The sequence below is a fragment of the Bison bison genome, unplaced genomic scaffold (assembly GCF_000754665.1).
Source record: "Bison bison bison isolate TAMUID 2011002044 unplaced genomic scaffold, Bison_UMD1.0 scf7180017864464, whole genome shotgun sequence".
In the NCBI taxonomy this organism is placed as follows: Eukaryota; Metazoa; Chordata; class Mammalia; order Artiodactyla; family Bovidae; genus Bison; species Bison bison.
This window is the reverse complement of record NW_011495025.1, coordinates 5,899,170-5,920,031: the sequence shown is the minus strand read 5'-3', so window position 1 is coordinate 5,920,031 and position 20,862 is coordinate 5,899,170. Positions and strand designations below refer to the sequence as shown.

The 20,862-nt window shown below is 37.1% G+C and overlaps 2 protein-coding genes across 3 annotated transcripts in view; one reads left to right on the top strand and one right to left on the bottom strand.

Moving 5' to 3' along the window:
- The window catches only part of PYURF (PIGY upstream reading frame), a 78,991-nt gene that overhangs the window by 27,030 nt on the left and 31,099 nt on the right, over positions 1–20,862 (bottom strand). The gene's annotated exons all lie outside the window — the stretch shown is intronic.
- The window catches only part of HERC5 (HECT and RLD domain containing E3 ubiquitin protein ligase 5), a 46,312-nt gene that overhangs the window by 1,020 nt on the left and 24,430 nt on the right, over positions 1–20,862 (top strand). Inside the window, exons 2-13 of one of the 2 annotated variants that reach the window (XM_010860169.1) lie at positions 1,863–1,983; positions 2,600–2,676; positions 5,047–5,268; positions 6,422–6,513; positions 6,773–6,903; positions 8,351–8,496; positions 9,783–9,859; positions 11,759–11,862; positions 13,389–13,448; positions 14,998–15,091; positions 18,066–18,255; positions 19,492–19,646. In XM_010860169.1, the coding sequence (XP_010858471.1) occupies positions 1,863–1,983; positions 2,600–2,676; positions 5,047–5,268; positions 6,422–6,513; positions 6,773–6,903; positions 8,351–8,496; positions 9,783–9,859; positions 11,759–11,862; positions 13,389–13,448; positions 14,998–15,091; positions 18,066–18,255; positions 19,492–19,646 (1,469 nt within the window). The remainder of the gene's footprint in view (positions 1–1,862; positions 1,984–2,599; positions 2,677–5,046; positions 5,269–6,421; positions 6,514–6,772; positions 6,904–8,350; positions 8,497–9,782; positions 9,860–11,758; positions 11,863–13,388; positions 13,449–14,997; positions 15,092–18,065; positions 18,256–19,491; positions 19,647–20,862) is intronic. The other variant, XM_010860170.1, reaches the window with a different exon arrangement.

Here is a 20,862-nt window from a genome sequence, read left to right as displayed (position 1 = left end):
GAGTGCGGTGGGCGTCCTGGCCGGGGCCCGCACGGACGCTTCTCTCTAGAGCGGCCCGACTTGTGGGTGTGCGGTCCTTCTTTGACCGTGAGAGACTCAGAGGGACCCGACGGCGCAGCGGCCCGCGCGGGCCGTGGAAGTGCGCCCGGCCGGGGGTGTTTTCGCGTTTGGCACCCCTGAGTTCTCCAGCCTTGTTCCTCGCGGGCTCGGAGTTGGGGCCGGACGGTGGCGAGAAACACAAGGTCCGCTCCGCCCGCCGCCTCATGGAGGGAGTCTCCCGGCAGCATTTCAGCCAGTCTGCCTCTGTCTTTGGTTTCTATTCAAAGTGTGTTTTTCACTTACGCCTTTTAGAACACACCGGCTTTGATTTTGTGAGTCTTTGGAGAACCTTGTTTGGGTTTTCTTGTTCTCAGTGATAATGTCTTACGTGTGCAAGCAATTTAAAGAGGGCTTTCAGTTGCACTTTGGTAATCTCTGTAGAGATTTCTTAGCTCTGGTGACCCTGACTCCAGATTTTACAGATGGATGGGGTTGTAAATGACCACACATTTAATTTTGAAAAGTTTGCCCATCTATTGCGTGAAGAAAATGATATTTTACTTTTGTTCGTTTTGCTTTTAACTTGAGGGAAGTCGAGAACCTTTTTTCTGTAGGTTATTTGAGGTTTTTGGGGGTGTGTGAACTGCCAGTTCGTTGACATCTTTGCCTCGCTTTAAAAAAAAAGATGAGTTGTTTATCTTTTTCCTGTTTATTTGGAAGAGTTTTTGTGTATTGAGTAAGAGTAGCCGTTTGTCGGTCATATACGCAGTAAAATTTTACCCGACTTGCCGTTTGCTAATGTTATTTTATAGTTTACTACATCAGTCTTTTCATTTAAGGAGACTTAAGCATTTCGTGTTATGTTAGAAAGCTATTCTCAATCCAAATTTGTTTAATGTTCTCATCTTTTTCCTAATTTTAAGATTTTGCTTTTAAACCTAACATTTTAAATACACTTAGCAGTTATTTTGACTTAAGGAGTGAGGTGGGAGGAATATGGATTGATTTATTTTTTTTCTCCAAAATGGCTAGCCGTGTTCCAGTACCTTTTTTTGAATAAACCCACCTTTTTTGAATAAACCCTCCTTTTTTTCAACTGATTTGAAATGCTGAGTCTCTAAAAAAGCTTTAGTCTATTGGGCCATTCTTTATTACCAGACTGGTTTGGTTCTCTTTAGAATTTGTATTATGAAGTGGTTTGTGCTTTGATCTTTCGCGTAAATAGATTTATTTCATTAGAACTGAAAACTGAAACAAGGTCCCAACTCTACCTACTTTTTGTGAACAAATTAAATGAGATAAAAGTAAAGGGTTTAGTGGACAGTTTTAAATCTTTAACTTTGAGAAAGCGCTAAATATGCACTGGCAGTACAATTTCTTTTAATAGCATCCTTTTAAAAAATTGTCCCCCAAACCCAATTCCTCATTTACTCTTAAAATGAAGTATGTTCTCCAAAAATTAAATTATAGTTTCTTACAGACTTTTTCATTTCTAGCACTTCAAATTTAGTTTCTCTCCTTGAACTTATTAAACAGGAATCTAAAAGCAAATAGTTAGCTATTTTAATTGAAAAGATATATTCAATTTAAAACAGTATATAAATCGATGCTTTCCCAAATTAAAAAAAAAAATCTGTTGTCAAGACAATAGTCATTGCTATTTTGTCTGCTTGGTGCATGGTTGAATTTTCTTAAAAGAGACGTTCATGTTAAGTTGTGTAGGTGACATTTTTTCCCAGGTGTTTTAAGTGCATTATAATTAAGTGAATAATAGTAGTGGGTCACAGTGAGTGATGATAGTTCCTGTTGGATTTGCTCTGCAGAGTGCATTAAGTTAGGGAAAAAAATGAAGATACATTCCATGGACCAAGGAGAAGAGCACATGCTGGTTCTATCCTCGGATGGAAAACCATTTGAGTACAAGTATAGCATAGAACATGCAAGGTAGGAAAGTTTTTTTTATCTTTTTATTAAAAATGATGTAAATTTCACTCAAAAAGCATCATAATTTTTGTAGGAAAATGTTACTTTATACAATCTTTGCTTTATATGGTGGTATCTTAAGTAAATGACGAATTCTGAACTGACTAGTGAACTGTAAATCAATTTGTATCTCCCAGGGCATGTACCATGTTGATTTGGCACTTAAAGGAAATGATTGGTTAGTCCACGTATCCCCAAATTGGACTTACATAGTAATTAACTCATTTAACCCCAAAGTAGTTTTCAACCCCAGAGAAAAGTGAATTATCATGGAATGATTTGTGAGACTTTTTCCTAGTAGATCTTATGAATTAGAACTTATTTTCATCTTGTATTATTCCTGCATCATAAAATTATGGTTTGTAAAAGAGTCTTAGAATCATCTTACCACAGTTTTAGAATGAACATTATTTTCCTTTTAAACCACTAATTAAAGCATATTATTACTATAATAATTTTAGATGTGCTGAATGTGAAGTTAACTTTTTGGAGTTTCAATCCTAATTAAATACAGTTAATAATTCTTAACTGTTGTGACTTATTTGTGATCAATGTAAAATATATTTCCTTTCATCAGGTTTCAGTGCATTTTACAAGAAAAAAATATAATTCAGATCACATGTGGAGATTATCATTCTCTTGCACTCTCAAAAGGTACTTTTCTAAATATTGTTTTTTCAAAAGAGAGTAAATCTATGTGTATATAGAACTAAGAGAATGTATGTGCTTCATTTGGTACCAGGACCGAAATATGGTTTTGAATGTGGTACGGTCTAGAACACTACTAAAAGAGATACAAAATCAGAATTCTTGGACCTATAAAATCTTCCGGTTTTCATAATTACTTTTCCTACATTTTATTCTCTCAAATGAAAAAACTAAAGCAATTTGGTAATGAGTTTGATGTTCTTTATTTAAGGGAAAAGAGCCTATTGATTGAAAGCGTATAGGAGCTCATAAGCAATGGAATGCTCTTCCCAAGGGATTTTGAGCAAGGGCAAGTTTTGTAGAGTGTCAGAAGCTTCAATATGGAAACAGGGCATGATTGACTGTGGTTGCATATCTGATCAAGGAAATAAGTATAGAGCCCAGAGTAAACTTGGTGTTTGGGGATTGGCTGACTGGATGTACTGTGTTTCTGGTTAGGCTGAGCGTTCAGAGTGTGAAAGTTCGGTTTGGTGACATGGCACCTGGGTGCCATCTTGGGCCTAGAGATTTATTTCAGCAGTTCTGTTTTCTATTTTTCAAATATGAAACAATGAAAATATTCTAAATAATTAAAATCATTCTCTCTGGAATCAAGACTAGGAATGGTCCACCCTTTTCCAGAACTTTCTTCCCTTTTCCTAGGGTTCTTCCAGCTCCCATGATAGGAGCTCAGAATCCCTTGGGTCTGCTTTTATGGCCAGTTTGCTGGCCTCTGACATGTTTTAACATTAACTTTTGAATTTGGGGATTCTTCTCAACCCTGTATTACTTAACATTTTTTATCAGATGCCATAATGGTAGGAAAGGGAAGTAGTGAATATGAATTATTTCCTGAAGCCACTTGACCTAATTAAGACAGGCAGGTGATAAGGAATAGTGGAATTCAGGATCAAGGAAATTTTTTAAATACATAGGACAGATATAAACTTTTAGAATGAAAGCTGAAATTCAAGGGAAGTAAGTGATCATGTATTTGACTTACACTGAAGGCTCTGTTAAGGTTTAAGTGTTAATTTGTATTGGAAAAAGCTGGTTGTTTGACATGATCCATTTATGAACAACTCTTTCATTTTGAGTACATGTTCAGGTTGTGAAGGTGAAACAGATACATGTGCCTTCAAGAAGCCTAGGATGTATGGATGTGGGGGGAAGGGATTGTTCAGGGTTTATTACTGGTAAGTCACAATACGATGTAGGAAGAATGAAAGTTGGGAAAGCAAGAAAGGGAACTACTCATCCTTCTCATTTTGGTATTTCCTGCCGACTGATAGGCACTTGGTAGTTAGGTTTGAAGGAAAATCTCTACCTCTCACCTGTTCCTGCATAGTATCTTGCAGAGTAGTACTCACTAAAATTTAAGTCTCTGATATATTTTTTCAGCCTCTATTAGGTACTGTCATCTCTGTTAGATAACATCTAAGAACTTTTCTTTAAAAATATGTTCCAATATGTGTATTCACTTTGCTGTACAACTGAAACTGACACAACATTGTGAATCAACTATACTCCAATAAAATTTTTTAAAATAGATAAATAAAATGAAAATATGCTCCATATATTTAATTCATGGAAGAAGATGCTCACTCTTCATGATACTGTACTGCAATTTCAAATGTATGTTTACATTATTTATTTAGCATCTTTGGGCACATGGAGAGGGAGAGAAAGAAAGGTAGTTTGGGGTTTTTAGTTTTCAAAAGTAGAGTATTTCTGTCTTTCATAGGCCCATCCTGTGAGTTTTTAAAAATAAGTATTTCTTGAATTTGATTGTAATATATTCCAATAGCTTTATTCTTTGTCTGTTTGGGTCGCTATAATAAAAATAGAGTAGGTGATTTAAACAGCAGAAATTTGAAGTCCAGTTCAGGGTTTTAGCAGATTTGGTATCTAGTGAGGGCAGTCTTCTTACAAGTGGAAAGGACAAGAGAGCTCTCTGGGGACCCTTTTATAAGGGCATTAATCCCATTCATGAGTGCTCCCCCTATCATGATCTCATCCAATTTTAGTCACCACCCCAAAGGCCACTTCCTAATACTATCACACTGAAGGATAGGATTTCAGCATAGAAGTTTTGGGCGAACACAGACATCCAGTTCTTAATACTACCCTTTGAGGTAGGAGATAAGGAACTGTAACTTTTACTGCTGAAGAGAAGTTTCTTCTAGTTTTTCTGACTGAGTCTTGAGATCTGAGCAGTCCTGTCAGTTTGAATGGACGAGATTGTAATGGTGTAGTATGGATAGAATATAATGTCCTAGGGTGATGTCTGCTGCATTTGAAACTTACTAAGACAGCATTTTCTCTGTTAATGTCAAGGTGGTGAGCTTTTTGCTTGGGGACAGAACTTAGATGGCCAGCTTGGAGTTGGAAGAATATTTGCCTCAACTTCTACACCGGAGATTGTGGAGAACCTCTCAGGAGTCCCCTTGGTTCAGATTTCTGCAGGAGAAGCCCACAGCATGGCCTTATCCATGTCCGGAAATGTTTACTCTTGGGGAAGAAATGATTGTGGACAGCTGGGCCTGGGCCACACCTACAGTATGGAAATATATTTTAAAATTTCATATTATAAACAAATATATTTGACATATAAGAGAAATGAATATAATTGGAATGTAATCTGAACCAAAAATGGTTCAGATTCCCGCTTTCATTAGCACTGATTTGCCTGGTTATCTCTCTGTGTTCAGTGTAGAATCGGTCTAAACAACACACGCAGTGTGCAGGTCATGGCTGTAATTGAGATGAGTGTCTGGGTCAAGTGGGAAAAAGGGAAAGAGCGTTGGACAAGAGATCGGAATATCTGGGCTGTGATTCCCACTTCCACATTAACTAATTTCGCCTACCCAAGTCACTTCATTTTTCTCCATGTCTCATTTTCTTTTTCTGTAAAGTGATGAGTTTGGATGAAGTGACCTTTAAGGTACCTGTGGACTTTAAATATCTATTAATACAATCGTGGTAAGGTTTTAATTACATGTGTGTAGACACACATAAACATGTAATTCGCATTACTGAGCTACCTCCCCAAAGAAAAAGTCAGTATTTCTGATGACCCCAAACCCCTTGTTAGAGATTTCAGGTGTGGCAAACTCCGATGCTTTATCAGCCGTGGTAATATACACATTCTGCCTCGGGTTACTGGTCAGATACTGCATTTCTGCCTCACATGTCCCCGTGCTAGTTACTCAGGAGAACCCATAAGTCATTTCACAGGAGGAAAAGGAATAAAGGACCGCTGAACTTACTTTTGCTGAATCTCTTTGGGATAAGGAAGTAATCGTGATAGAGAGAAGAGGTAGTGTAAGGCAATTCTCTCCACTAGAGAATTTGAAAGAAAAATAAGAAGCTTTAGGTTCATTAGAAGGGTAATAATGCTAGACTAGAATTGGATATACCAGATATGCTTCAATGAAAGCTAATCAAGTCAGGTTTAAAAAGAGAAGAAGGGGCTCTGGGAAGTGAAAGTGACACTTCACAGGTGAGTACCCCCAAGTGTGGCCCTTTGACCACCACCCCTGTTCCAGTTTCAGACCTAAATCTACCAGCATAGAGCCTTTCTTGAGTGTGTTGGGAGCTACTGTGATGGGCCTAGAGGAAGTAATCTGGGTGTTTTATCAGTAGCGTGGAACTCCAGTATGAAATTCAATGTTTCCTTGTGGTTACTTGAACTCTTCTTTTCCTTGTGTAGATAAAGATTCTCCTTCCTGTATTGAAGCACCGGATGATCAGAAAGTTGACTTTCTTGCTTGTGGTGGCTGTCACACTGCGCTGCTCACAAAGGTTAGTGTACCCTTGTCTCTTTGACTGCAGTTCCAGAAGAGCACTTTGTAGTGGAGAGAGCACTAGAACATGGAGATATGGGCAGCTGGTGTTTACTGGGGAAGCAAGGTCACTGCTTCCCCATGCAGGACTGTCCTGATAATTGGGGGGCTTTGTTCTGATGGTGATTTTATTGATTTTTCACTGATGCCTCCACAGAAGTGAGTGTTAACTTCTGTGTCATATTCTCTAATTTCTGATAAGAAATTCCCTTTCTTAGAGTGGACTGGTGTTTACTTTTGGTGATGGAAAGTACGGGCAACTCGGTCACAATTCAACACAGAATGAGTTAAGACCCCGTTTGGTAACTGGGCTTGTTGGAAATAGAGTGACCCAGATAGCATGTGGAAGGTAAGTTGTAAAGTATCAATAAAAATTGATAAGATAAATATAATAAATTTAGATAGGTAGTTTAATAAAATTTCTCTTCAGTTTCTTTGAGTTAAAACTATCAAACATTTTCAGATAGGTGAAAATGCTTAATTCACATTGTTAGACAATCATAATCTTTATTTTAGTATACATATTTATTTTAATTGATTTTTTAAATATGTAAATATACTTTCTGTTGGTCCTTCAGTGAAATACCTTTGTAAACATTAAAATGCACTTTATCTTTTAAAAAATTATTTATTTGGAAAAAATGAACAAACGAGTTAGAAAGGATTACTCATTGATATCCTCACTCTATCTGTGTTAACCAAAGAAACTTTGTCACCACTTTGGATTTTTCATGACACACACTCCTCTGAGTAGCATGTGTTACAGGAGGAATCCTCACCTTAGACATGTCTTAATGCAAACCAGAGAAGCACCCCTACTAACACAGGCGAGTTTACTGGAAAGACACAAGGCTCACTGAAAGCTATTATACTGATGGTCAATTTTAAGAGGAGGATACAAATTATCAATAGAGTTAAAGGAAGAGCTGCATAGGACAGAGTCTAAAAGAGGTGCAAATGAGGAGCTTCTGATGTCCACTCCCCTTGGAGGCATGGACAGTGTTACCTCCTTCCAGCCTGATACATGACTGTGAAGAATATTGTCAATTAGGGAAGTTCACCCAAGTCCAGACTTTCATTGCTTAGTCATGATTGATTGAATTATTGCCCATGTGACTGAACTCAGACTCCAGCCTCTGTGTACCCAGAGGTTCAGCTTACCTATAGCTGGAGGGGCCTCTATGAGCCACTTTGATAAACTATTAGGTGTGGTCAAGGGGCCTGCCATGAATAACAGAGACACTCCTATCACTTGGGAAATTCTAAGAGGTTAGACATCACCTCCCTAGAGGTGAGAATAAAGGCCAGAGCTCTGAGCAAGGCCAAATTCTTTCCTTATACATCTGTATAATAGGAGAGGCCATTAATCAGATTGGTAAGAAAATCAGCATAATTAAAGGTCTTTGGGAAGTAGAGTTGGAGCTCAGGATCACCTGATTCCATCTTCTAGGATGGGGAAGGGGAGGAGCTCAGAGATGGCTTCCAGGAGGTGGTGACTCAAGCCAAGGCCTAAAAAAGGAGTAGAATGCTAGGGGTGGTGCCTGTTCTGACCAAGGGAAATCCTTTGCCAGGATGCAGCATCATGGCTTTCAGTGGACTTTGGGGTTCCAAAATCACCTCAGCTACACATTAGTGATTTCTTAGTTTCCACATGGCTAATTTCATCCACTTGGAGTTTGTTAACTAGTTTCACTCACTGGGTAGCATAATTTCTATTCTGAAGTTTTACCAGATTGCTGCATATTCTGATCATTATGGAGAATTGAGAATTGACTGTATGTGCTTCTGTTTATTAGGCAGCACACACTTGCCTATGTTTCTGATACGGGAAAGGTCTTTTCTTTTGGTTCTGGAAAAGAAGGACAACTGGGAAACGGTGGGACACGTAATCAGCTGATACCACGTCCCATGAAATTGCTATCAAGTGAAGAACTCAAATCTGGTAAATTCTGTGGGAGCACAGGATTTGGCATAAATGCCTTTGTTGAAAACCTGATTTTCCTAAGTGTGTAATGTACCAAGAAAAATGTATGACTATGAATGGAATTTTACTGATTTCATGTTTACTTGTAAATAACTTAACATACCGTATCTAATTTATCAAGTCAGAATAGCCATTAGTTTTCTAAGCCCTTCAGGTTAAGATTAATGTGAACTTAGAATGATAGAACATTAAAAAAAAAAAAACACAAAAAAACCAACTATATGGGTTCAGAGGCCTTTGCAGTCTCTGATTCCAGTCTTCAAGGGACCTATCATTTCCATGATGATTGGTTTTCTTACCTGACTAAACTGACTCCTAATCATAAAAAACCCTCAGAATGATAAGCAGCTGACATACAGCAGGCACTGTAACTGTACTTAACTTGCTTGTGTCTTCTTACCTGTCCTTAAGCAGCATCAGGAGATGTGAGCTTTCAGTCCCATCTTACTGGAGGGCACAGAGACTTGGAAAGTGAAGGGTTAGCCTGTAAGCAGTTTGGGCTAGACTTGAACTGTGTTTGCACTGTGTAACTTCAGAGGCTTAACTCTGAAAGGTTTCACTATAGAAGTGCCTTGGAGCACTTGGGTCACTTGTTTCTGAAAGCTTAGTGGTGACCTAAAGTACTAAAGTTCTCTCAGTTCTTCTGGGGAAATGAACGATACGGTTATTTCCATAAGCAGTTTGTATCTTATATCTAATTTCTTATAACCACGTACATAGGCCTTTGAAGTACTGTTAACATTCTTCAGAGCCAATAGTCACTGATTAAATCTTGAGTTGTAGAAAGGGCTTTTTGTTTGTTTGTTTTTGGCTGCACCAGGTGACTTGTACGATCTTAGTTCCCTGACCAGGGATCGAACCCGTGCTCCCTGCAGTGGAAACATGGAGTCCTAATGACTGGACTTCCAGGGAAGTTCCTAGAATGTGGTTTTTAGTAATAGGTGCTAAATTAAACCAGGGAACAGTTAACTAATCAAGTATTTGTTTGACTGTGTTGAATATATAAGCATTTATAGTAACCATGTATATTAAACTGATACCACGTTGTCAGCCTTCCGAATCACCTGTTTGCCAACTAGACTTCACCCTGAAGTAGATATGTATTTTTGCTTTGTGAGTGGGAAGTGTACTGAGTCTTTGTCTGTCAGAAAGATAAAAGGACTCAGTTTAAGAAGGATCTAAAGTTACTTGTGTGTGTATGTTTGTATCACATGAGTTTCTAATTTTTTGTAAATTCCTTTCAGAAAGCAGCACCTCAGTAAAGGAGTTAATAATGGTTGCTGGAGGGAATCAAAGCATTTTGATTTGGATGGAAAAAGAGGTAAAAAAAGATCTCTAGAAGTTTTTTTTTTAATTGAAGTACAGTTGATTTATAATATTGTGCCAATCTTTGCTGTACAGCAGAATGACTTCAGTTTCATATGTATATACATTGTTTTACTATTCTTTTCCATGGTGGTTTATCCCAGGAGACTGGATACGGTTGCCTGTGTTATGCAGTAGGACCTTGTTTTTTATGCATGTTAATGTGATAGTTTGCGTTTACGAACCCCAAATTCCCAGTCCACCCCTCTTTCTCTCTTGGCCTCCTCCTTAGCAACCACAAGTCTATTCTCTGTGCCTGTGAATCTGTTTCTCTTTTGTAGGTAGGTTCATTTTTGCCATATTTTAGATTTTACATATAAGTGGTATCATATGGTACTTTTCCTGACTTACTTCACTTAGTATGATAATCTCTAGTTGCCTTCCATGTTGCTACAAATGGCATGATTTTTGTTCTTTTTATGGCTGAGTGATATTCCATTGTATAAACGTGTCACATTTCTTGATTATCCATTCTTCTGTTGGCAGACATTTAGGTGGTTTCCATGTTTGGCTATTGTGAATAATGCTCCTGTGACCATGGGGGTACATGTAGCTTTTTGAATTACAGTGTTTTGTGGGTATATACCCAGGAGTGGGATTGCTGTGTCATATAGTAATTCTATTTTTACTTTTTCTGAGGGTCCTCCATTCTGTTTTCCATAGTGGCTGCACCAACTTACATTCCTACCAACAGTATAGGATGGTTCCCTTTTCTCCACATCCTCTCCAGCATTTGTTATTTGTAGACTGTTTAATAATGACCATTCTGACCAGTGTGAAGTGGTACCTCATTGTAGTTTTGCTTGGCGTTTCTCTAATATGTGTGATGTTCAGCGTCTTCATGTGCCTACTGGCCATCTATATGTCTTCATTAGAGAAATTTCAAAGTATACAAAGAGCTCGGCAACTCAACAGTGAAAAAACAACCAACCAAATGAGGAAATGGGCAGAGGACCTTAATAGAGTTGCCGAGCTTTTTGTATACTTTGCAGGTTAAGCCCATGTCAGTCATGTTGTCTGCAGATATTTTCTCCCATTCCATAGGTTGTCTTTTCCATTTTTATGATTCCCTTTGCTGTGCAAAAGCTTGTAAGTTGGATTAGGTCCCGTTTGTTTATTTTTGTTGTTACTTGTATTACCTTAGGAGACTAGAGACTAGAAGTTTTATAAGTTGGTATCTAAGCAAAACAAAAATTTTCAGAATCTAGATTTGGTGAATTCCAAAATCATGATGTTCCTAGGCTCATGTTGGGGAATGGCTAGACGTTATTGACCCTTTATTGTCTAAACCGCATGCATCTTTACTCAACAAGAATCGGCAGATTTTTCCCATACTGTATGTCAAATAAGTGTGATTTCCCTAGATTCTACTTACCTTTCAGGAAGCTCCTTGCAAATGGCATTTTGGTTAGGGTTTTAAGAAGCTAATGGGTTAACATTTTGAAGTGACGTTGCCAGCCAGTATTAATAAAGACCCGAGGTTCATAGTCTTATGAATACTCAGTCCATAATCTCCACATCCTACTTCACCAAGGCAAATTGAGTTCTTGCTGCTTCTGTACCCAGTCCTTTCAGGATCTCCCCAAACTCTCTAATGTTCAATTTAATCTGGTCATATCCGTATAAAGCGTTCAGTGTTGGGGCATTCAGAGAAGTTTACTTTGGATCTAAACATCCTTGGTCAAGAAACTGGCAACCAGGCAAATGATTAATTGTTCCTTGGTAGAATCTTTATGATTTTCCAGAGCTATATTATCCATACTTAGTATTATGCTCTATCCTTAGAAGGTGCCTAAAAGTTGAAGACCTATTTCATTTGTATCTAGATTACTATATTCTACTATTTTGTTTACAGAATTCCTATGTGAATCTGAGGAGGAAAATTCCTACCTTGAATGAAGGCACTGTAAAGAGATGGATTGCTGATGTGGGGACTAAACGATGGCAAAATACAAAAAGGTACAACCTAAGTGTCTGTCTGCTCATATAGCTCTTTAAATCAGTGTTTTCCCAGTTGATTTTGCACAGTACAAAGATGTAAGATTTTGTGGTCCATTAGTAGTCTGTTTGGCTTCCCTAGGGGCTCAGCAGTAAAGAATCATACAATTTAGGAGATGAGAGTTTGATCCCTGGGTCAGTAAGATCCCTTGGAAAAGGAAATGGCAACTCACTCCAGTGTTCTTGCCTGGGAAATCCCATGGACAGTGGAGCCTGGTGGGCTACAGTCTGTGGGGTCACAAGAGTTGGAAATGACTTAGTGACTAAATCATCACACAGTGGTCTACTACTTGGTGATCTTCAGAGAAACAGAATCAGTAAGAGGGTGTGTGTGTGTGGAGAGAGATTTTTAAGGAGTAAAAATTCCAGTATTCTTGCCTGGGAAATTGTATGGACCAAGGAGCCTGGCAGGCTGTAGCCCTGGAGGTCACAAAGAGTTAGACACGACTGAGTAACTGAGCACACACACACTCAGTTGTAGGGGGTGGCAAGTGCAAAATCTGTGAGACAAGACTGCAGGTTGGAGATCTAGGGAAGAATTATATTAAGCTTGAGTCCCAAGGCTGTCTGAAGGCAGAATTTCCTCTTCCTTAACACTTCCTCTTAAGACCTTTACAGCTGATTGGATAAGGCACACCCCCGTTATAGAGGGTAATCTGCTTTACTCAAACTCTGCTGATTTGAATGTTAATGCTGTCTAAAAAAATACCTTCACAGCAACATCTAGATTGGTGTTTGACCAATTCTCTGGCCAAGTTGATACATACAATTAATCATCACAACTAGCACTTAAGCTCCATGAGGGCAGCTCTCTTTATTGCAGACCTCTCTGGGCCTTTGATATGTTTGTGTAATTGTGACTCTGAGCAGGAAATATAGTGTATAGTTTCCCCGCCCTGCTTGACTTTGGGTCTCTTGTTTGTTGAACTCTTACTCACAGCTGAACATCTTAGGCAACCTTGTTGTAAATAATAGAACTCCTACCATCGTTAAAGATTGTACTCATTTTTACAAGCATTTCCTTTTAGAGACACTTTAGGTATTGCTTTATAATTCTGGAAAGTAGTTACACCAAATAGCTGCATCTTGACTTGGAGAGCACGAATGGTCAAGAACTGTTTGTGCAGTTACTTCTAAGATGGAACTGAGCATACTCCCCCACCCTCTATTTTGGTTCCACTTCAGTAGAATAGAAATAAATAAGGCTTGGGAAACTGGGTATGTTGGGAGTGTTTTATTTGTCTTACAATACTGACCCTTGGTCAAGCCTTCTCTTCTCCTGTTGCTTCTCTGAATACGTATCTTTTTATTTTTTTGTTTGCCTCTGAAATTTTGAGATTTCACAAATGAAATAGACTTTCAGATGCACATGGCAGTATTCAGATAACTCAGAGATAGCAGGAGGAGTTTGAAGGACAATTATTATGCCTCTTGTATAAGGAGACATATTCTGATTTGTTTTAACCACAATCTTATTCCTAATATAGGGAAATAAGAGAGATATTTTCATCTCCTGCATGTCTGACTGGAAGTTTTTTAAGGGAAAGGTAATATATATTATAATAAATTTAAAATTTTGTTAAAAGTATTCTGTAATGATAGCATGGTTACTATGATTAGTATTAATAATACTGTATTGTATATTTGAAAGTTGGCTAAGAGAATTGTGGCTCAGCTGGTAAAGAATCCTCCTGCAATGTGGGAGACCTGGGTTCGATCCCTGGGTTGTGAAGATCCCCTGGAGATGGGACAGGCTACCCATTCCAGTATTCTGGCCTTGCGAATTCCATGGACTGTATAGTCCATGGGGTCGCAAAGAGTCGGACACAACTGAGCAACTTTCCTTCCTTCCTTCCTTAAGAGAATAGATCTTAAAAGTTCTCATCACAAGGAAAAAATTTGTAACTGTGTAGTGATTGTTTCACAGTATATGCTCTACATGTATCAATGCACTATGTTGTACACACCTGAAACTAGTATAATGTTACGTGTCAGTTATGTCTCATTTAAAAAATTGTGAAAGAAATTATAAACAAAAATTATAAAATTATATTTTATTAAAATTTTATTTAAAATGTTTATAAAATTTTTTCATTAAAATTATTAAAAAATGATAAAATGGTTTGAGGGTAAAATAATATCTCATTTAAAAAAATTACCTTTTCCCCTACAAAAGCACATACATGTTTGCTGTAGAAAATGTAAAAAAAAAAATGACATGAAAGAACAACAAAAATGAAAATCAGCCAAAATTCAGCACTTACACATAATAGCTAGAGTTTGTATAAATATCTTTTTCTATGCAAATGTGTTCTTTTACAAAAAATGGTATTGTTTTATATATTTCTTTATACTTAATGTTTTGTCCACTTTCTATTTTATTCAATTTTTATAATAGTATGTCTCCATAACATCATTTTAATGGTTGCAAGGTATTCCATGGGAAGGACATATCTTAATTGATTTGTTTCTTTATTTCTGGATACTTAGGTTTCTTTGTATTTTTAAGTATATGAAAGAATGACTTTGTACTTCTTTTCCTAAATATTGGTATAATATTTATTTAAAAGAATTTGTCTCTTTTTAGACACTAAATAAATTATTTCACAAAGAATGTGTCTGTTTTAGTAATATATTCAATCCAGTATAATTCTTGGGTTAAGATAGTCATTTCATTAGTAATTTTCTATTGGATTACTACAGATTTACTGCTTGGAGACCCCTTTTTTGGTTCCTGCTTCTGGTTCATGAAACTGGGAAACAAGAAAAACTTACCTTTTATCTTTGGCTGTTTTTTTTTTTTTTTTTTTTTTTTTTAATTTACTGGAAAATAAATATTTATTGATTACTCATTTAAGGTAAGACAGTATCTGATATAAAGTCTGATAGCATATATATTGTTAATGCAGACTTGATATTTTTTTGGCATTTTAGAAACAATCATATGTTATTGTAAAGGTGAGAAAAAATAATTTTATTAAAATGAAGCAAGCTTTAGAATAAACTTTTCATCTGGATAAATAATAAAATACTTAATCTTGAAGCCTCTTTTTTCATTTACTTACTTATCTATCTTTCATTTATCTTCCTTCACAGAATAGATGGAGAAATGATATCTATTCATTTGGACTTGAATACAGCAAGGAACACCTTTAAGGAATTAACCCAAAAGGACTGGATTACTAACACGGTGGTATTCTTCAGATTGTTACTTGGAAAAAGAAAATACACTGAAACATTTTTATAAGAACTCAAAATTTCAGAAGAAGTATCTTGTTTTCATATATTCTCTGAAGCCCTGTGGCTTATATAAATTAAGTTAAACTCCAATAGTATTCAGGAGTTTCCCCACATAGGGTGAAATAGTAGGAACATAGGTTACAGATAGTCAAAACAGTTTATCTGTATGCACACATGTTTACACGTATTTGCACAGACTCCCCTAGAGGGAATGTTTTCAACTCTGACTTTAGGAAGATTATTAAAATATTTGCTGAGACGGTTACACGAGAATAAGAGCAGCATATTATTTGCAGTTATTTTACACTTAAGTATAGAAATGAGAACACCTTTTCTAATATGACTGTCCCCCTCAGAAAGGGCTTCTTTCTTGGGTTCTTCTTCTGTGTTTCGTTGCATTGCTGTTCCTTTTCTGTAGATTCTAGAATGCTCTTATTCTTTCTGGGATTGTTCTTTCTTTGTTTCAGCACTGTTATTACTATCCTTAGGCTTCGCACTTGGAGATGCTTCAAATATACTTCCTTTTTTAATATAGCCTTTCCTAATATATAGCTTTTATTAATTTATTTCCCTGTTCTACTGTACTGATTGATCTAGGGGTAGTATTATCTGTGTGCTTCGCTCAATCTGTTTCTTCCTAAGTCTCTGGTTCTTTTCTCTCCCCCACTTCCACTTCTCCTCTCTTTGCTTTTCTGTCCCTCCCCGATTTGGCCTTTCCTTCTGCTTCTGTGGCTCTCGTTCTCTTTCCCTCCATATCCACTCATTCCCTCCCTGCTGTCAGCTCTCTCACCTGCTCTCTGGCTCTGTCACAATCCACATTCTGTATCTTAGCTGCAAGTTCTCTCTTACATACACTCTTTTCTCTCAAGGGAAGATGGAAAATTTAATTATATTAACTTTGGCAGAACCACAGCCCAATTAGGAGTCTGAAGTAAAATGGATCCCTAATTAAGCACCTTTATCCAGGACTCTGCAGCACTTGGAAAGATCACCAAAAATAGAAAACCATTTCTGCATTCATGAAGAAGTTGGACTAGTTCACCACTAAGGTTAATATACCTTGGTTGTGACAGAACAGTATCACATACAGTGCAAGCAACATAATCGTGGAGCAGTTTCCCATTGTTTCAGACGAGATAGTTGGATCAAAAGACCTATAATGTTTCTTTCTATTTTGAGGTTTCTGTGATATGAACTCACAGACTTGGCCTTCCTTCATTTATTCAGCCAACAGTTGAATACTGCCATGAGTAGGGCATTGTGGTGGGATTCCTGATGCAGATGAGAGAGACATGCTCCCCATTCTTAGAGGCTCTTAGTTCATGAAGGGAAACAGATACCTTTGTGCAGATGTCAGTGTGAAGACTGGATGTCTTCACTGGGTTCCCTGGTGGCTCAGAGGGTAAAGCATCTGCCTGTGATGCGGAAGACCCAGGTTTGATCCCTGGATTGGGAAGATCCCCTGGATAAGGAAATGGCAACCCCCTCTAGTATTCTTGCCTGGAGAATCCCATGGACAGAGGAGCCTGGTGGGCTGCAGTCCACGGGGTCACAAAGAGTTGGACATGACTGAGCAACTACACTTAGTCTTCCCAAATGCCTAGCTTAGAACATAGTGAGTGTATAATAAACATTTTTGGGTGAATGAATTCATTCATTACTCTGGGCTGTAAATGGTTGGTTCTATTTAGAGTGCTCAAAATAAGGTGCCCAAGGTGGAGGGAGACTGTACCAGGTTCCTACAGAGGAAAGACATACCAGGCAATCCAGGAGGGTGTGCACCAGGGCCTAAGATGTGAAACTCTGTAACTGGCTCCAGAGTTTTGCAGGGGTTCTAAAGAGCTGGGAGGCTTGGGGGTGTGGATGATGAAGAGCACAGAGGAAGAGGGAGGCATGGAAATGGGTTACAGTGTAGTAATCAGGTGTGCATGACTCTGAAGATTGAACCTAGTAGAGGGAACCCAATATAATGTTTACAATAGATGGTTATAAGAATTTGTATATTTAGAGATAACATTTGCTAGTATCTTCTAATTCAGTGATTGAGCTTTGGATTCAGAAAGAACCAGGAGAGATTCTTACTTAGCTCTGTGACCCTGAGCAAGTTAATTTCTCTGACATGCAGAGTTCTCATTTATAAATCGGGCATCATAATATCTATTATACAGAGAAATGACAAGAATAGATGACCTTATATATGTGAATATCTGGCAAATAATAAGAACCCTGGAAACACTATCTTATCTTCTTAGTGGGCTTTTAGACAAATTATTACTGTTACCTCAGCCCACATAACACATAAAAATTCACAATTCCATTTGAATTTTTCTTCAACTTTTTTCTTCACATTTCTTCAGATTTTTCTTCAACTTGCATTCTGAATTGGGGAAATTGAAAGAATATTGGGAGAGAGAGAAACTAGAGTTTGGTGGAGAGAGTTTGATGAGACAGGTGATTCTGTAAGAAGATAACAGGAAACCATGTTGATTTCATTGTAGTTCCTTTTTTTTTGTTTTTGTTTTTTAATTTTTGTTTTACTTTGGGAGATTCTGGCATATTCTTCCTCTTTAATAAATGAGGTGTGATAGTGGAGCTGGAGGGAAGACTATGGAACTTATTAGGGGGCTGCTTTTTAATTCTGAGTCCATTGTGCATTTAGTACAGTCTTGCACGTGTGATTTCTTCTTGATCTCCTTCATAAACGCCAACCAATGGATGGGGAAAATACTTGTCAAATACGTACTCCTAGGTACTTGGGAGGGTAGATGAGATGAATTGTAAACATGGGGTTTAGAAAGACAAGTGATCATTCCAGTTTCATGGTGTAATGAAACTCCAGGTTCCACACATTATTTTATTAGAGTAACTGCACCCAGTTCCTGCTGTGTTTGACTTGTCTTTTCCCGGATCCTTTTTGACCACAGATAACCTCATGTCTCAAGGATAATCTGCTCAAAAATCTTCCATTTAATTCTCCACACCAAGAAGCTTTAGAAGTTTTCTTCCTTCTCCCAGAATGTCCTGTGATGCATGATAGTAACAACTGGGAGAGCCTGGTGGTTCCATTTGCAGAAGCTGTTTGTAAAATGAATGACCAGATGTCAGGGGTTCTGGGTAAGATTGATGGTTTACACTTGAAAATACATGACAATCTTCTCAATGGAAACATATTGTAAACATATTCTTGTTTTTTAGTTTATATTCTTAGCATATAAACATGCTGTAATCATTACTGCGGTCATCCAAAATGGATTGTTCTAGTCACTTTTTAGTGATCTTGTGATGATACATGTGTGACTTGGTCATGAGGTCCATTGCTCCCTACTTTTCATTAAGAAAAACTTCATTCCCAGACAATGAAAGACTAGTACAGTAAATCCCAGATACTCTCTGACAGTCAGTAGCAGTTTTGTTGTGTAAGCATCTCCCTCTTGATGTACAGATTAAGTTTCATTTTTCTTGAACTATATGAAAGTAAATTGGAGACATTTACCCATAATATTTGCATGCATATCTCGTAAGGATATGGAATCCTGTATTACAATGACTTTGTTATCACACCTAATAAGATTAGACATGATTCCAGGCTATTATGTAATATCTAGGCCATGTTTAGATTTTTGCAGTTGTCTCAAAAAGTATTTTGCAGAATTTTTTTTTTTTAAGAAGAGCCTGGGTCAGTTTTTCTGTACAGTGTTTCACATCTAGTTTTGTCTGATTGTTTATTCTTTTCCCTGTGTTTCTAGTACACTGGAAGTTAGGTCTAGGCCTTGATTAAACTTTGTTGCGGTCTTCGACACAATTAGCATATCAGCTCAGGGAAGCCCTTTCTTATGTTTTCTTAAGTCACATTGTAAGTGAACAAGCAGTTGTTTAAAGCAGTTTTCTTTTTCACAATGCTGAAAGGTGGTTTTTAAGAGTTAAAAACTCATGCTCAGAGTGAAAAAAGAGTCATCATCACAAATAGTTTTTTATCTGGTTTTTCATACGGTATGCTATTTCACTGGGGCAAAAAATGTGACTAATTAATTTTGTCTAGCTTTTTTCCCCCTTCACAAATTAATTAGATCAGGTTTGTGGTTCTGTTACTGTTAAGGCATCCTTTTTTTTAGGACACGAAACTTTCAACTCATTTCTTTGAGGACATCTAAACTTTCAATTGCAATTATATTTACTGAAAAGTATATTACAAATGTGTTTTTATATTGATACCTATGATACATATGAAAATATTCTATTTTAGAAAATATTGACTACTTTTAGAAAATAATTTTTTGACTGCTTTAGAAAATATTGAAAGAATCCAAGAAACATTACATGCTAACAGTTATCTACCTTTGTATCCCTCAGAGGAATATTGGGCATCTCTGAAAGAATCTATTTTCATCAATCTGGTCCAGATGTTTAAAAGAGCTGTCATTGCTCAACTGCATTATTGGACTGAAAGTTCTGAGAATAACAGTCACATTAAAGCTCTCCTAGAAGTGTTGAAAAAGCTCTATAGGGTAAGTGCTGATTTAGAAACCCTTACATCTTTATTTTGCAATAAGAATTTCCTTGATTTCACCTGGCTTGAATCTTAAGCAGACTCTTACAAAGCATGAAGTTGATATTGCTTTTTTAAAATGTTTTTTTGTGAAGTCATGCATATAGAGTGTGTATAGTATTTATGTACAGTTTAAAGACAAGTGGTAAAACAGACATCAGTGTAACTATCACCCATGTTAAAAAAGAAAACTTCAGGAATACCTGTGTGTGTCTCACAGACTGTACTTTCTCATCTCCTGAAGGCCACCAGGATCCTGGATTTTCAGTTACTTGTTCCCTTAACACTTCTTTATTGTTTTATAGCTATATGTAATTTTAGACACTGCTGTTTAATTTTGCTGTTTTCAAAATTTAATATGAAAAACACCAATACAGTATACTAACGCATATATATGGAATTTAGAAAGATGGTAACAATAACCCTGTACGAGACAGCAAAAGAGACACTGATGTATAGATCAGTCTTATGGACTCTGTGGGAGAGGGAGGGGGTGGGAAGATTTGGGAGAATGGCATTGAAACATGTATAATATCATGTATGAAATGAGTCGCCAGTCCAGGTTTGATGCACGATACTGGATGCTTGGGGCTGGTGCACTAGGACGACCCAGAGGGAGGGTATGGGGAGGGAGGAGGGAGGAGGGTTCAGGACAGGGAACACAGGTATACCTGTGGCGGATTCATTTCGATATTTGGCAAAACTAATACAATATTGTAAAGTTTAAAAAATAAAATAAAATTTAATAAATAAATAAATAATAACCTCAAAAAAATTTAATATGAATAGACTACGCTGCTTACATAGTGTTTCATTTTATAGATTCATCCAGATTAATACATCTGTCTGTATTTCAACTCATTTTCACTTCTGAGTTTATAGTATGTCTCTACCATAAGTACCCATTCCGGTATTTTTTTTAATCCAGACAAAAATTATATGTACTTTATTTTTATTGCTAAATTATGAACTACCATGAATATTTATCTTTTGTGAAACCAGTCAGCTTCAAAACAACAGCAGCAGCTTCAAAAAAACAGCAGCAGGTTCAAACCATAAAGCTAAAAGTACACAAAGAATACAGCCATTTTAAATTTTAATTACTAGGAAAACTTTAAAATACTTTTCAACTTTTAGTGTAACAAATAGAAAAAAGAGTGTTCTTCGCATTTGTC